Below are 17227 nucleotides of genomic sequence, written 5' to 3'. Positions count from 1 at the left end.
AACATAAAAAGCAGGTGTGCTGTTGTGACATTTAATGGAAATCACAGTGAGAAGGAGCTGCCATATATTTGGCATGATACTCAGCACAGGAGATGCTTTGTCTGGCACTGGGGAACGTAAGGTGTCAGTGAAACAATAAATCTAAGCATTAGTGTCATACATACACATTTTAAACTGTCCAAAATGAGTACTCAAACCTAGCAGCACTTGCAGAGGCTGCTTAGATCCCAAAGGACTCAGCTGAAAAGCTGTTGAGGTTAAGGGCTATAGCTAGGTACCTCAGTTACTTAAATAAGTGATTTTTACAGCTCTGGTTTCTGCGGTTGCTAGTTTTCTTATGTCTGCCTCAAAGTATACACTCGCATATGCTTGCATTTTCATTCCCATCACTGGGGAAAGGAGCTCTCCTTCCATCGGCACACCCTTTGTTTGTACTAAGGGAACATCACTGTGAAAACACTTTGCCGAAGGCCCTCATTCCCTGCCAATGTGAAGAAGCTTGCCCTTTCACTAAAAATAACTGAATCCAGATCCAACCGAGCAAAAGAACAAAAAGAAGAGTTGCAAGGCAAGGCAGAAATGTAACTGCTATCAGTGCCCACATCTGCGTGATACTACATGGGCTTCAGTTCCTTTGTCATCTTCCTAATGATGTGGAAATGCCCAGAAATGCAGACATTCCCGTTCCACAACGCATCTTGTTCCATGCTTTCCCAAGCTTTAACTTGTTTAACTTCCCAAGATTAACTACATTCATCTACAGCTATGTTGCTGAGCTGCTGATTGATAGTTTCAATTTCAGGATTTTGACAAATGGAAAAAACCATAATAATCAGCAGATTTGATAAGGGCTATTTGAAATTCTAAAACTTTTCTTCATTAAGCCCTTTTGGAATTAGCATCTGAAAAGAGGAGGAAGGGAAAATTTGCAAATTAGCAGTAATCAAAGGGCCCTGATGACCAAAAGCTTCAGGAACTTATTATGGCCCCTCTTGAAGAAGATTAGCTTGAGATTGTCTAAAATTTTACACTGAAGATTATTAAGACATGTTTCCATCTTACTGAGGAAGACACCTTATATTTTCCAGACAGCAAGTAAAAAAACCCCACTTTTCTCTTATTACAAAAAACAGAAGAAAAAAAAGAAAATAAATTATGCCTATAAAGCTATATTTCCAGGCTGCACAGGAGACTGCCTTTGAATCTCACCCCATTTTTGGTAAGTGATCAACGTTAATGGAAACTCAGCTGCATCAAGACATTCAGAGACAAAGATGTTGACACCTTCCCTCCCGAAATAAACAAATTATGATTAGATATGTATCATGAGCCAGATGTTCCATACACCTAAATGAAAATAGCTAGATGTATCTAGGTAATACATCTGCACAACAGATTTATACTTGCTCCCCCCCTCCCCCGAACTATTTAAAAAAAATAAAAGATTGAGAGTCATGTGCTAGAGTAATGTCATCCAGCCTGTCTGAAGGTAAGTATTGGGGGTGTCTACAAAAATTAAGCAAGTGTGGATGTCTTTAAGCACTCCTTTGACTACAATTCTTAAGCATACTAAAACAAGAAGTCAGAAGACTGGTCTGCTTTCTTCACTTAAACACTAGTGTATTCAATGCTTTCACGTCTCCCTTTCTGAAGATCAAAAAGGTACTTTTCAATTTAATACCTTTTTTTCCCTTTGCTGAAAGCATGCCAACTAGAAATACAGATTTATTTTTTTCAGTGTGAAATTTGACTATGAAATTGAAGTGAAAACCGTCAAAGGCAACTGATGGCAGCAATTTCTGGCTCTACCAGGCAAATTTTGAACATGGGTATTTAACGACAGAACCTGAATGTTCACCTAGACCACTGATCAAAACCTGAATATAAATATTCTCTCTTTTCCCTGTTCCACATCTCCACTTAGCAAGGAGACTTCCTTGGACAATCCAGGTAAATACAGATTAAGAGGGACTTTAGATGTTACCCTGGAACCTACTGTTAACAGAATTACATTTGAGAAAAGCAGAAAAGGCATTTGAGTCTCTGAAAACTGCATTTCCCTCCTTGTCTATTCTCTTGATATTTGTTCCCAATGTTGTCCAAAACATACACCCATCAGAAATATACAAGAAACATCTGAATATGTACTTACTCATTAGCATTCAAGCTAGCTGTGGCTTTGATGATCATGTAGCAGAGTGTAAGGGCACTGAGGAGGCCAAAACTGGCAATAATAAACCATTCTTCTGTTGACAAAGGAAAGGGAGGAAATCACTCGTGGGAGAAGGCTTATGTCAAAGCGATGCCAATATTTCCCTCAAACACCACTGGCGGAAGGCAAGAGGCTTCTAAGCCATGACTGGCACCAGGAGGTGAAGCAGAAGGAGGTTAGCCACAGAGTTACTGACTGGAGAAGGCTAGCAAAGAAGAAGTGGAGAGAGGTGTGGAAAAAAAAGCATGGCACAACATATTTCCTGGCTGAGCCCAAGGGTTAGTGGTAAAGAAAGATTATTTAACAATGTAAAGTGAAATGCAGGAACAAGGGAAAATGTAATGAAAACTCTGTCCGCCCCCAAGTCAGAAAGAAGATTGTCAGGGTTGGTTTAGATTTGCTGAGATGCAGCTCTTCACATAAGCATACCCAATATACTTTCACACCTAACTTGTGTCTTCGCCCCCTCCCTCCTGAATAAATGCTATAGTGTTACTTTAAAAAAGACAAGAAAAAAATAGGATAGCTTGTTCAATAGTAAAACATAACTAGAGTTTTCCATTTAGTAGACAGCAATACAACATGGAAAAATAATTTCAACATTAGTGTACACATGTAAACATACTAAAAAAAAAGTAGTATAAAGGCGGCTATTAAAGAATGTTTGCTATTCAAAATTCTCCCTCCTCAAGACCAATTTGGCACATAGCAATAGTTTGGAACACAAACACCTTTGTTGAATATGGCTTTTGTTTTAACTGTCATGCATTAAAGAATGCACATGTCATCCACAAAATCCAAACATTTGAACAGCCTTTTCTAAAGCTTTATTTTATAAACATTGTCAGAATGAACCGTTGCTGATTATTTCTTGTTTTACCCTGGCATCCCATCTGCCCAAGAGCAGAACTCCAGTTGGGAACAGAAAGTAAAAATACCTTCTGTAAGACCAGTTAGTGAAAAGTTCCAGTAAAACTACAGTTTTCCCACCCATGACAAGGAAAGCAGCACACCAACACTCTGTTCAACAGAGCTAAAGATGAATCAGATGTTGAACACTGCACGACAAAATGATTTACTGGCTTTGTAAAGAATCTAGGTTTTGTATGTGGATTTTTTCCGTCTCAGATCAGGACATTTCTGGACATGAACTGTTGTTTTTTTTTAAGATGAGATTTTCTTAATGAGGCATTTACTTTGCTACAGCATCGAAAGAAACACTCTAATGAACTGCATCAGTTATGCTGCCTCTTATACATGTATCAGTGGCAAACAGTGTCACCAAGTTCAAGATCTAAATCATAGACGCACATAAGCAAAATACAAGATGAAAATAAGACTGTTGTACTGCATGGATTCTATTTTTGTGATTCAGCCAGAAAAACAACCATTCATGCATCAGATTAAGACTGTACAACATACGGAAAGATGATGCAATTCCATACATACTGTATTCATTGTAGTGCTATTATACGTGAAAAACCCTAGGTAAAATCCCGTGAGTGGAAATTTCCCGTGCTGTTCCTATGCATAAGAGCTTGCAATTGCTGCAGGAACAGTTTTCTGATGTCACAAAACACTTGGACAATACTCAAGTGTTGGTACATCAAATACTTTTTTTAAGTTCACAAATTTTGTAAGAAAAAACATCTGTTAAGAGACATCAGAATTCCAGTAGTAATGTTCTCAGGGGGAAAAAAAAAGAAGTCTGCAGAAATAGTATTCAGCTAAAATATTTATATTTGTATAAATTATTGCATGTACAGTATTCTGAAAGGGTAAATAATGGTTTTGGCAATCCAGCTTCTTGTACTGGTTACCAAATTCAGGAGGGTTATTTTGTTGCCATTTAAGTTCATCCAGTTTTCTTTGCATACAGATCTAAATGGATATACCATTAATAATGAAAGTGTTGGCACTGTTGTACCTAGAGTTATTGGTTTCAATATGGACCGTGTACCTCTTACAGAGACACTGAGGTCACCTTTGCCCCTGCAGGGAAATCTTTTCCCGTGGCCCTGCAGCACAGAGCTACAGCACAGCAAGCACCACATACCATGAAAACCATAGAACTGTACTGGAAGCCAAAGAAAACTTACTTGTCACAGCAATGTTGATCTCTCCTGACCTTGGCGTTAGCTCTCCATCCTGTGGAAGCTGTGACATCCCAGATGTGCGCAGGGGCTCCAGGCTGAGAGAGCTGTCATTGGCAAAATCGCCGAGTGCTGATCGCCTGCTGGCTGGCTGGCCTCTTGTGAGCCTTTCCATGTCAAAGGCTACATTATCTGTACATGGCACATTTGGCTGGAGAAAAAAAAGCAATCCCACATTACAATGGTGAACATTCTACATGCAGCAGACCTATAAATTGAGTAAAACCACACATACACACTTTATCCAGCTGCTATGGCTGTCTTCAAGTCACACAGGAGAGAAATACATGAATTAGCAAGTTCTACCCAAAGTCGCTCCTTCAGTCCACCTTAAAGAGGTGGAGGGAGAAGCAGAAAAAAGCATTAAGATTCAAGAAAATGACTCAAATACGCTTGTATCACAGCCTATGCCTGTATGGTTTACCACCCTGAGCAATGATGGCATGAATTTGCACCGAATTCTACTGTATCCTCCTCTAAAAATTAATTGCAAAAACAGGTCATCCACAATATACCTGCAACTATTCCTTAGAAAAATGTGAAAATTTGCAACTGACACAGCCAAAAAAGTCTAAAGCTGCTTTAGAAACTATCTTCATGTGCTCTTCTCTTTCTTCCTTCTTCCTTTCTTCTGAAAAAAGAATCACACTTTATAATTTTTTTTCCTCATATAGGAATAATCAAAGAAATATCTTTCTTGAGGTTCCTCACTTCTATCCCTTTGTAAATTGGCCAACAAAAGCAATCCTCAGGGATCCCATAAACCATGAGCTGCTTGAGGAAAGCTCACTGGCTTTGGCTAGGACATGGCTTTTAATCTGTAAACCAATGTAAGAGTATCCACAACAAGAACAAGAGATTTACAGGGTAAATTTAACAAAGAAGGGTTGAAAGAAGTGGAGAAAAGGGAAGATTATAGAGAACCCTAATCAAATATTCCAGTGGACAAAAGATTGTTATAAATGCAAATTTAACCATATATTCTCAATGACCAACCAGTGAAAGAAATAACAACAAGAAAAAAATCTGCTTTATCAGCAGCAAAGACATTGTTAAAAAAAACCAACAACAAACTTTCTAAGGGTACTGGAGCACCCTTCCCCCTTTCTCCCCTACAATTATCCCTCCTGTTCTGGGTCTCAGACATGGAAGCAGAGCTCACAACAGTACAACTTACCACAATTCCCAGTGCCTTCAAAATGTTCAGTTTACACATTGGACATGTACAGTGCTCACTAAGCCATGGATCCACACAGGCTTTGTGGAAAACATGCCTAGAAGAACAGACAAGGCACATATATAATTTGCAAACAATTCTATTTCGTACAGTGAGTTTAACAAACTTTTACATAGTTTCTTTTTTAATTAAGCCTGCAGAACAAATTCTGGAACAGCCAGTATTCTGCACTAATTGCAATAAGAAAAAATAAAAAATAAATAAATGAAAAAACCTCTTGCTTGTTGTTGCCACCCTTTTACCAAGAGTTCAACTAGGAAGAAACACTTAAAAAGAAGATTTTTAAATGTACACACACCCGCCCTTATTGTGGATATGAGTATGCACATGGGCAGAATAACTATGGTAACAAAGTCTCTACCATAAGCTTATGTAAAGTCTTGTCTCAGTTTCTATGTAGAACCTGCCCATTAAATGGGTAGGATGAGCACAGATCCACCAGCAGTCAATTTTATTCAAAACTCAGTGCAACCAACCCAAACACACTTATGACTGATTTTGAAAGGACTTTTATAATTATCACATCTAAGTTTAAAAAAAAAAAAAGCTTGTCCCGCAATCGTATTTCTCAGTATCAGGAAGGAAAACGTATCTGTTGTCATACGATGGTCATAAAAACCCCCCCACAAATGACTCTTTCAAAGATGAAAAGGCAAACTGGGCTTCTACTTGCATGTCAGGGAACTCCACAACAGAGAACAGTCTGAACTGCCACCTATATTGCATACATTTATATTCATGTATGTGGCTGAGATTTTGTAACAGCGCTGGGATTGACATAAACCAATGGAACAAGGAAGGACTATGCAGAGACCAAAACAACATATCTTAATCTAAAGAATTAAAAGAAATGTCCTCTTGGCCTTTCAGAGCATATTTGTGGCAGAAATGGGTATCACCAGACTTTCTATACAATACAGCTTTAGCAAATACTCACAATAACCTAGTCTGAATAACTACATCTTTCATTTCCAGTTGCACTGACTGCAGAGCAAAAAGCCAGTAAGAGCAGACACACCCAAACGCGACAAGACTGGTGATCGTGACAAAGATCAGCAATTACAAGGGCTGCTTAGCCAGCAAAGAACTGTGCTCTGAAACTGGCAGGAGAAGGGGCAGTGGCAGAACAAGGAGTTCTTGCCATCTATTTTAGGCATCAGCACTGTCTGTAAGAGGTCATGCATGCCCCCAAGGCAGCAGAAAGTCGAGATACTGTCCATCCCCTCCTTTCTCAGGTTATACTTGCCGCTCTGTGCCTCAGCAAGCCCATCACAAGGTCTCAGAATTCTTTGCTCCCTATCCCTTGGGATTTGAAAACCAGAGGCCAAATGAGGCATGTTACCAGATAATTATCTTTTAAATCTCTGGAAAGTGACCTGAAAGAAGGACCTCCTGAAATTGTTAACAAACATGGAAAAAGACAATATATAACTATGTTCCATCCATGGCTACTAAGACTGATGGAGCGACTAAAATACATCAACATAATTAGGTTCCAGTCAGCTACAACTATATATCCTACCTGTGCTAACTGAAGATGCATGGACTTACACAGTATAATACAGTCAACAGAAGATGGACAGGAAGCAAAAGAACTTTGCTTATCTATCCCAGATATTGCAGGAATAGAAACTTAACAGAATCCCAGCCAGTCACTTTTTGCTGGCCTGTGTCCTTAAGCAACATGGCAATCCTGAAAAAACAGGATATGTACAGTGCTTACTGTTCAGATAATTGCACAAAATACATTCACTTCTATTGTTATTAGGTCTTAACACATTTCCTTTATTGCTCACAAAACTATAGGAAACAATGTTCAGAAATCCTGGGTGACAGAAAATTTTGAAATCTTCTGAAGCATACAGAGATGCTATTTTTCTATATTAAGCATATCATGGCTTTTAGTTGCTTATATTTCCTTTTAAGTCTCTGAAGTCTGGTTGTTGTATTGGGTTTTTTTAAGAGTAGGACAAACCTGAAAATCTAATATTTTGAGAAACAGCAGACTTCAAGACTCCACAGAAGTATGAAAACAGCTTTAATATATTGTTATCGGCTAATCAGTGCTGTAGAAGCACTCAGATCAAGTGAAGCAGGCGACTGGTATGGATGCCAACATGCATCTTCTAAATATTATGAGTTTTTTTAAAAAAGTCATTAGCAGTTTCATATATTAAATGCACCAAAACAGCTCGACTATTTTTGTGACCTTGTAATTCTTTGCTTTTAGTTCCTAAACCTTCAAGGATGTTTATTAATGTGTTTCAAAAAAGTGCAGTTTTCCGAAGGTTATTTATTGATTTAGATCAGCATGGCTCTGCCTACTACTTATGCCATTTATCTACTCCTTAAAAAGCTTGCTGATACCATCACTGTGGCTCAGGCTTTGTCTGGATTTCTCTGCTTAGAAGAGTTAAAAAGCAGTTATACAGCAATGAAGATAGTAAACACATGAATTATTTCAAAACAGTCTGACAAAGTAAGCCCTTGCATTTTCTGCCATCATAAAACTTCTCTATAGTCATATTTCTGTCACTTGTTTTCCAAAACGATAAATCGGGAGTTCCTAGTAAGTTGCTCTAGGTCATGGCAGCTGATGATGTTCCCCCAGGAGCCACACACCAGGGAGGCAAGTGTGACACAGCTTTTGCTGCTTGTCCAGCCTTGGGGCTGGAGGAAGCACGGCCGGCAGCCAGGCTGGTAGCACTGAAGGAGTCTCCCATGTGGGCAAAATGCCAAACAGGTGACCTGCAGGTATTTTTCCACTCTGTCAGCATACCCAAGCCAGTTGCCCTCCAGCTTGTAATAAACACCATAATGTCAACTCCGTTGTACAACACAGCTTCTTTGCAGTATTTCATAGGAAAAAACCGAGTTAGAAATCTCTTTTGGTGGCGTAACACCTCTGAATTCACACGTCACATAAGGAGAAGCATTTGAGCAAGTTTACAAGTGCTGTTTCCCAAGAGCTCACTACACTTCCCTGCTTTCAGGGCAGCATCCCATCGAAGGGACCTGATCAACGTGCTGCTGCAAAGTAGCATCTTCGGCTACTGCTGAAGGCTGCTGCCCCCCTCGCCCTGGGGTACAACCCCCCCAGCCAGCCTGTCCAGCAGCACACAGGTCCTTCCTGCCCTGCTGCAGGCAGCCCTTTGCAGCCAGCACAGCTGAGGAGATGCCCGGCCTGCTGCGGCAGGGAGGAAGGCGCATCTCCTGCAGGCAGGCAAGGCAGCCTCAGCGCTCTTCAAATACCTAGTACTGCTGGGGGAAAGGAGAGGCTGCCCTCGCAAGCAGGTAGCAGAGAAAATGGGAGCTGTGCAGAGGCATTGCAGTAATTGGAAAGGATGGCATTGAGATATTGTGTTAATTTGGTCTTCAGAAAAAACACACCAACCCAAAAAAAGGCAGCTATTTGCAGCAGCACAGAATCAAACAGGTGACAATCTGGCTTAGTCACTTTCCCCCTTCTTGCCCAGTACAGGAATTAAGAGTTTGCCTCAAAAGCCATTTATTTTAACATGTTCACTACTCTTAATTCTCTTCCTGCCTTGTAAATTCCTTCCTTCCCAGGCCATCTTTCTGCCCTTTCCAATCTCTCTGCTTCCCTCTGATCTGTCACTTTGCTCTCCCCCATCTCTTATCTCTCACTAGTCTGTCACACTACCCCACTCCTGATTCACTTTTCACCTGGTGCCCGTTCACCTGCTAGATGCAGCACTGTGATGGTAAAGTACAACTATCCAAATAAAGAGAACTGTCCAGGAGATTTGCCTCTTGCAAGAATCCTTCTGACATTTGCTTGCTCTACTTATTTTTAGCTTACATAATGATACTCACAAAAGACAGAGACATCCCTCAGGCTTGTAAGCTTAAGACAGATGGCTGCCTTATCCCTCTGTGCACTAAAAGCTATAGGTACGCCCATAGGCTGCTGGTGCTGAACATACTTCTCTCTCTGAAGCACAGAATTAATGATAAATTTAACTGCATTGTTTGCAACCATTTTCACTTTATTTTTAAATTGGCTACAATTTCCTACCTGCCACAAAACTTCACAAATACGCTGTTTCACCACAGAATTTTAGGTGCAACTCACTCAGCTGCTGGTAGGTTTTGCCTGCTGTGTATCTGCCCAGACCAGACTCCTCTCTGCTGAGGTACAGAGTGACAGACCATACTTAACTGCAGAGAACAATTGTGGTAAAGGTAAACGCTACTTTTAAATTGATGAAAGCCAGCAAGGATGTCATATGTCAGCAATTCCTACTGCCTAATGATTATAGCTTCCTCAACAGGCACAGTTAGAAAAACTTCCAGCCCTTCATTTGCCTCCCTTTGGTTGAGCCATTTTCTCCATGGTTGTCTTGCAATTTATTTTCTCATCAGGCTTAAAGATTCTCTTGGAGGTTGGTTTTTTTTTCATGTATGTGCTGTTTCTTGTTTAGTGTTTTGTTTTGTGTTTTTTAACTAACTTTGCATGTTGCACTAAAATGAGAGGTTGAAGTATCAGGAAGCTGAAAGAGATTAAACCTCCAAAACAAGATCTGGGGAGAAGCATCTTAGATGATGAGGACTGAAAAGTCTTACATGCAATCTGAAATTTAATGGGCTCCTCTCTGCAGGTACTGGTTGGCTCTTCATCTACAAATAGAAAAATGTCTTGTGGAAAACATCCTTCTCAATGTTTCTGTCTAGCCAAAATGGTTTTGCACTCAACAAAGCTGAGCTGCAGCAGATGAAAAGTAAGATTTTTAAAAAAGAGAAGTAGAAAGTGAACATAAAAGTTGTCATACAGCCTTCGGCAGGAATGTAACCTGAGCCTTCACTGACCTTATACTCTTGTGAAAAAACAGAGCAGAAAAGGATCTACACAAGAGCTTTGATATCTCCTTTACATGGGAGATTGCACTGGGGAAGGTTGTACTGAGCTGGCAGCCAGGTGCACCTTCATCCAGCTCTCTGAAGCAGCTGTAACAATCCCTGAGCTTCCCGTCTGCAGGATTGCAGCTCAAAGGTATCTGAAGAGAATGGACTTTCATTTTTTTTAATTAATAAAATAATTGAGTATCCTCTTGGTTAAATGGTCTGTGTCTTATCTGCTGACACTAGCAACATATCCATTGCTTGGACTGTGGCCGTTGCTTAACTATGAAAGTTGATTCTGCCTTGTGCTTAGTGGGAGAAGATGCTTTCTGACCAGATAAAGATTTTTTCTTTCTTTGTTGGCAAGGCCCTGCCTATGACCTCTGTTCAGTACGAGAAAACCAGTCACAGAGGAGTTGAACTTGTGAACCTCCATTCTGCATCCTTGAACCTCATAGTACCACCCTGTACTACAGAAGCGAAGTCTTCCTAAGAGGCAGTTTATCAAACAATCATCTTACTGGTCCAAAACTGGTGTGCAGTTTCCAAAGTTCCTCCTCTAACTTTCAAATAATCTTCTACATAAATCAAAGACTAGGGTTTAATTCATATATGCAAGCTTCACTTGAGATTACAGTATAGGACATAACTCCCTGGAATGTTAAGACTTGGGAGTACATTTTTTGGGGCAAGAGGACATCACCTTTGAGTAGAAGTGACAGAATTCTGATAAACAAATGCACACACATCCTCACGTCCAAAAGCTCCCACATCTTTACAGATCTAAGATCAAAATCTTCTATTTCCAAATATTTTAATGGAGTTTCTAAACAAACGTTTGTAGGGTATATTAACTGAACAACACACTGAGAACCTAAAACAGATCATCGTTTCCCAGAGTCCAAAAGGTAAAGAACATAGAGCAAAGTAAACTGAATTAAACTTCTGGCTTCAGAAGAAAAATCCACATTTTGATCAGTAAGATACAAAATAATACTGGTTTCCTTTTATGATGATCGAAATCCATTATGCAATAGAGAAAAATATTCCAGCCATTCAGAACAGCCTGCAGGAGGATTTAGAAGACCAATAATGAGCTCTTACGCACTGCTGCTGCATGACTGACGATTGACTCCAACAGTATGACACTGTTGCTTCTAGAGTATCATGCAGAACACTATTTATATACCAAGCACAGGCCAAATTACTGGATTTGGCTCTATATACACAACATAACTTACACGTGTTATTTGTGTCTGGAAATAAGAAGAAAGTTTTGCATTTCAGAATGAAAGGGAAAGATGTTCTTGGTAATGCTTCAGGCTACCAAAACGTACCAATTCATCAAAACCAATCACCAGATGGAAAAGTACTTAAATGCACCTCCCACAGAGCAAATACCCTGAAACAACTCAAAAATGGAAGTGGAATGGAAACAAACTGAAAATCTGTAAGTGTCAACAGAATGGCATAAAAGGAGGAAGTTGCCACATTTTAAGCACCAGTGCAGAATATCCAGCAATTACAAATCTCCAGGCACAAACCAAGAGTGCACTTGCAGTGGACAGCTCAGGGCCTGATTGATGTCAGAGGAGATATGAAGGGTGGAAAGACCGCATTTCTGTTTCCTACACTGTTTCAGAAGCCAGCAGCCAATGTTGCACATCTACTGTGCAGAATGCTGCAGCTGTGCCTGGTTGACTATACTTAATGTTTTTGTGTCTGCCCACTGCTTGGTCCTTAAATCTGCACATGTGCCCCCCCATCCCTTACAATCTTAGTATCTCCAGTGCTGATATACCCAAACTGTCCATCTTTAAGATCAGCACTCAACTTCACATCTTCTGGTATTATAGTCTAAAATAAAGTGGCTGTTATTAGGACTGGAAACATTAACAGATGTGTAAATTACAATGCATGTATTACATGAAATGAAGCAAAGGAGCACAAAAAGAATAGTTTCCAAACAAAGCAACTTTACTAGCTTACTTGCATGGTAAAATGCGAACAACATCGTTCTGCTTGTAACTCTCAATGCAGACAGCACAATGATCAAAGTCTGGGTCTGTTTCCTAAAATGAATAGAATGAAAATTCAAGTCAAGAGCTGAGGCTATGACAAACGTAAAAGTAGCTGTGACTGGTACATGAACTGTATTGTGCCGGGTGGCTGTTACTAAGATACAAAAGCAGTGACTGGGTTGTTAATATTCCAACACATCTTGAGAAAGAAAAGTATCATACACACAAAACTCTCCCCTCATTTGGAGCTGGTAAATGATCATTTGAAACAAGCTAAGACCCAAGATGATTCTAATATTCAGTTGAATCACTATAAAATGTAGCAGCAATTTTCCTAGAGGCTTTACTTCAGCTTGGACCTAAACCTTCTATTTTATTCAGGATTTGTTTTTTTTGGCAGGATAAGAATTCTGGTATTCCCTTTCATAGTCAGAACTAGCAAATTTTACGTATTTCAGAGCAGTCCCATTTTTTTGTCTGTGCTTACTTGCAGAATTATCATTCTTATTCAGACATGAAAACGAGGATCGCTAACTGACTGGCTCCCTTTTTCCTCTGTTTTCCAGAAGTTATGATTTTTTTAAAAAATTATTATTTTTTTAAAAACATGGGAATTTAAAGTTTCTAATGGAAAAGGACTGCCATCATTTGGATGTAGATATGGCATCAGCAATATGTATTTAAAATGTTTGTGCTTGTGACACAAAATAGACTGTGCCTTCTCTTAGTTCAAGTTCATTATTCTTTTCAATGTCAGCAAGCTACTAGCAAGACACCGAGACAGGAACCACATTAAACAATAGCTGCTCCCTGGTCAGCTCCGGTCAGGGCTGCATGCAGAGAATTCCGATGGGCTGCTCTGATGAAGGACAGGTTTTCTCCTACTCTATTCACCTGTGTGTGCATTTCATGCCATCTGTACCATAACCTCCAAGTCACTTACCAGTTTTGAATTTATGCTGTCAAAACATCATCTTTTCTTTCAATATGGAAAAGTTCCTGTTATCTCTATGTACTCCCATACCCACAGGAAAGATTTAGTACAGTGGGCTGTCTTGAAATAAAACCACACAGGGAGGGAGAAAGAGCAGGAAGACAGTTTTTCTGCCTTCTTTCTGGAAGCAAATTTTTCCATCACTTCCTAATCTCCCACTGCTGATAGTGTTGATAAGGAAGATAAAAAGGAATCACACTAAAAAGGCCCAAAGAAATAATCTTCTCTCAAAAATTAAATCATAGCCAGAATTCCCTTGCCTTTTGCAAATTAAAGAGCAAAAATTAAGCAAGATTAAATGACTATTTTTGCCTTTCAGAATCAAAGACAAAGCACTACTGCTCATAAAAGTGGAAAAAGTTTAGGATTTAACACACCATATATTTTAGTTTATATACTGGCAAAACCTATCCTTGGATTTACTATCTTTATTGATTTACTATCAATCAACCAATAAATAAAATAAACATATACTATCTTTAATGAAATACCTGTTTATACTCCCCCACCCAGATTACTGGATATTCATATTTTACGTTAGAGATTGTCCTTTATTACCCATCTTCTAGATTTATTTTTACTTTACACAACTTACATATGGAATGATTCTAAGCTTAACAGAATTTCACATAAACAATGCTAGCCCTACGTACTCGCCAGCACAAACCCCAGCCAGCTAGCACACAAAACCACTCTGTCACAGTTGCCAGACAAAGTGCAAGTAGTATTTAAGCAAGAAAAATTTCTTTGAAACATACAGGTTTGCAGTATCCATTGATACCAACAGGTACACAAAACACTGTGCTACAGGACAAAGTAAGCCTCCACCAAGAAAGGCAAGGTCATAAATCAGAAGCAGAAAGGAACACCAGATTGTTTCCCTTGGCAAAAATTAAAACATGATGCTCAAGTTTACGATGTTGAAATCTTATTATTATACCTTATCACCCTTCTTTACTGTCCTGGTTGTCAATTTACCGATGGCTTTCTTGGCAGCATCTCCAAGACGACGCTAATAAAGTGACAAAGAAGAGAACACAAGTTAACCCTGATAATGAAGCTTCATTACTGTCCTTTATAATGACTGACTTAGCTGAATACTAAGCCTGCAATACACACTATGGCAGTGGGCCAACACGTAAGACAAAAAGCATATACAGCCAAGCACACAGATTTGTCAGGCTCAAAAAAGCCAGCAGTTGAGCCCACAAATGCACTCAATAAGCATGGGCATAAACCTCATGGACCATGTAAGAGTCCACAAAAGCAATCCAACATTTATGTGACAAAACTAATCAAACCCAGCCTGCAGGATAAAAGCCGAAGCAACATGCCCTCCCAATGATTTCAGCTATATTTTGTTCATATTGGTTTTTTATTCAGTGTGCTGTAGTATACCCCTTGTTCTTTTCTTAAGCTTGCATTTTTATTTTCTTATTCTTCCCCTAAGCAGGCTGATCTTGTTTTGAGATGTAAGAGATCCTCTCAGTGTAACCTAGTTTCTCTCTTGCTATTGAAACACCAGGATCTCAAATAGAAAAAAAATACGGGTCACAAAATCTAAATAAGCCAATACAGACTTAAATAAAGCTGAAACGAATACTGGTTTGAAGATGAACCTCTATCTGAATGTAAAAGCCACGCTACTTTTTTGTTGTTTATACTGTTTTTAGTGACCACCACTGTTGGATGGAAGAAGCAACTTCTGAAATTCAAGTGCCAACTCCTACTGCAATGCCCTGATCCCAGCCAACAAAGAATGGCTGTTTGCCAGCTGGTCCATGGGATCCCAGAGAGGACACTGAATGGAACAAAGCTCATGTCTTCTAGTTTCAGGACCAAGAGACATCAGATTTCATTTACATTGACTGGATAAAGGGAAGTTCATGTATTTCATCCTTCACTTCCACCTTGTACTAAATATTCTGCCTTTGAAAGAGATGGGCTCTTTCAGAGAATGTAAACTGTGCCTATCAAAACCTCCCATATAGCTTGTAACAAATGCGGGGTTTTTGTGCCCACCTTCTATACAGTTGGAAATCAAATCCTGCATAAGGTGTACCCCCTTGTACCATACGTTTTCTCTGCATACACACTGAAACTAAGGTGGCTGCTTTTAATTGAGAAACACAAAAACCTCAGAAGCCCACCACAACCAACAGTACCATTATTATTCTAGAATTACATATGTGCTTTTTTAATGCTTTCTACAGAAAACCTGCTCTTTTTATGTTTTTTTAGAGCATGGACTTGAAAAAAATCACTCAGTTTGAACTACTGAAGCATAACCACACAGGAAATGCAGCACCAGAAACAGAGCTGGGATGGGGAAATTATATGCTTCCTGAAGTCAGAAATCTCATCCTAACTTCAACATGTGAGAAATTGGGCAATTTAAGCAAATCTAAATTACATGTCCTGGAACAAGCATATAGGCCAGAGTACTTAATGACACAGAACATGCTGGCACACTGCTGGAGTAGATAACCATAACCAAAAGTGTGATTACTAAGAAAGGAATAAGGCTGAAAGCATTTAACTTAAATGTTCAACACTACCAACTAAGTAATTGTGGGCAGTATTTTCGTTTAGTTGTACCACATATGACTGTATATGCACTACAAGAAATCTTAAAGAAGGATTATTTTCCTATTGGAAGCATAACATTTCAGCAAAACTCTTCCAAAAAGTATACATCTTCTCTTATTTACATAAGTATGCTAAACAATAACTTCCTTCACTTTCATTTAAGAGATTCACCTCTTCCATTTTCTAATTTTAACAAATACTTTTTAATGGTAACATTGGAAATGCTCGGGATTTGCTATTTTGATAAATTAAGGCACAGGCATACAGCACATGCTTGCTTTTAAAACCAGAACTGTCTTGATGGAAAAGGCCACCACCACATGCAAGAGTTTCATGCCTCTGGCGGAAGTGCACAAGAGCAATGATGTGAATACCACTATCTACAAAACAGCATGTTTTTGATTTTTTTTAAAAGTGTCTCTCGACATAACTTAAAAACAAGATCATAGCCTAAACCAAGTTATTTCATCACTAACAGTACAGCCTTCTCTCTGTGAAAGCTCTCAAAGCGCTTCAAAAATAAGCCACAGCTGTCGCCACCTTCTTATTAAAGTTTAATAAGCTCAGCTTTTTAAACTGCATAAAATTTTCATCAAGTTTCTCCTGACCTTTGTACAAATCTAAAGAAAGAAAAAAGGTCATAAGAGCCCTTTCCCCATGGAGCAACTGTTTTGAATCATGGACATTTGGAAGAAGCCTAGAACCATGTAGGGGATAGAGAAGGCACAATTTAGTATTCCACAGACATCCATTGAATAACGGTTATATTTAAACTTTCACCATCCCAAGGGACCACACTAAGTACTGGTTACAGTGTGGTCATTTAAGAATGACATCCTTAGGAAAATCTACAGGATGCCCATGGGACCTGCAGCATCAGACACTATTTATAGGAACTAAAAAGGAAATCCTTTGTCATAACTGAGGCTTTATAAGTCTGTATTTGTTTTAAGTTTGACAAAACACCAAAGCACTGCTTCACAGTGAGCTCCTATGCATTATCCATAATTCAGGGGAAAGGGGGGGACAATGACTAGAGGTCAGCAGCTTTGTAAGTTAGCCCTGATGGAGAGATACAAAAGCAAAGACAGCACAGTGGACTTGCTGAGGTTTACTGACCCTTCTCAATAAAAGCCAAGGCACACCATGGAGGCAGTA

General features: G+C 39.3%; 1 protein-coding gene across 2 annotated transcripts in view; it reads right to left on the bottom strand.

The window, feature by feature from the left end:
• The window catches only part of RNF130 (ring finger protein 130), a 43182-nt gene that overhangs the window by 959 nt on the left and 24996 nt on the right, over positions 1-17227 (bottom strand). Inside the window, exons 4-8 of one of the 2 annotated variants that reach the window (XM_005440613.4) lie at positions 14421-14492; positions 12455-12537; positions 5543-5639; positions 4312-4516; positions 2153-2246 (exon numbers count right to left, since the gene is read on the bottom strand). In XM_005440613.4, coding sequence (XP_005440670.3) covers positions 2153-2246; positions 4312-4516; positions 5543-5639; positions 12455-12537; positions 14421-14492 — 551 coding nt within the window. The remainder of the gene's footprint in view (positions 1-2152; positions 2247-4311; positions 4517-5542; positions 5640-12454; positions 12538-14420; positions 14493-17227) is intronic. The other variant, XM_055718119.1, reaches the window with a different exon arrangement.

The sequence above is a fragment of the Falco cherrug genome, chromosome 8 (genome assembly GCF_023634085.1).
Source record: "Falco cherrug isolate bFalChe1 chromosome 8, bFalChe1.pri, whole genome shotgun sequence".
Classification (NCBI taxonomy): Eukaryota; Metazoa; Chordata; class Aves; order Falconiformes; family Falconidae; genus Falco; species Falco cherrug.
This window is presented reverse-complemented; position numbering and strand designations above follow the sequence as displayed.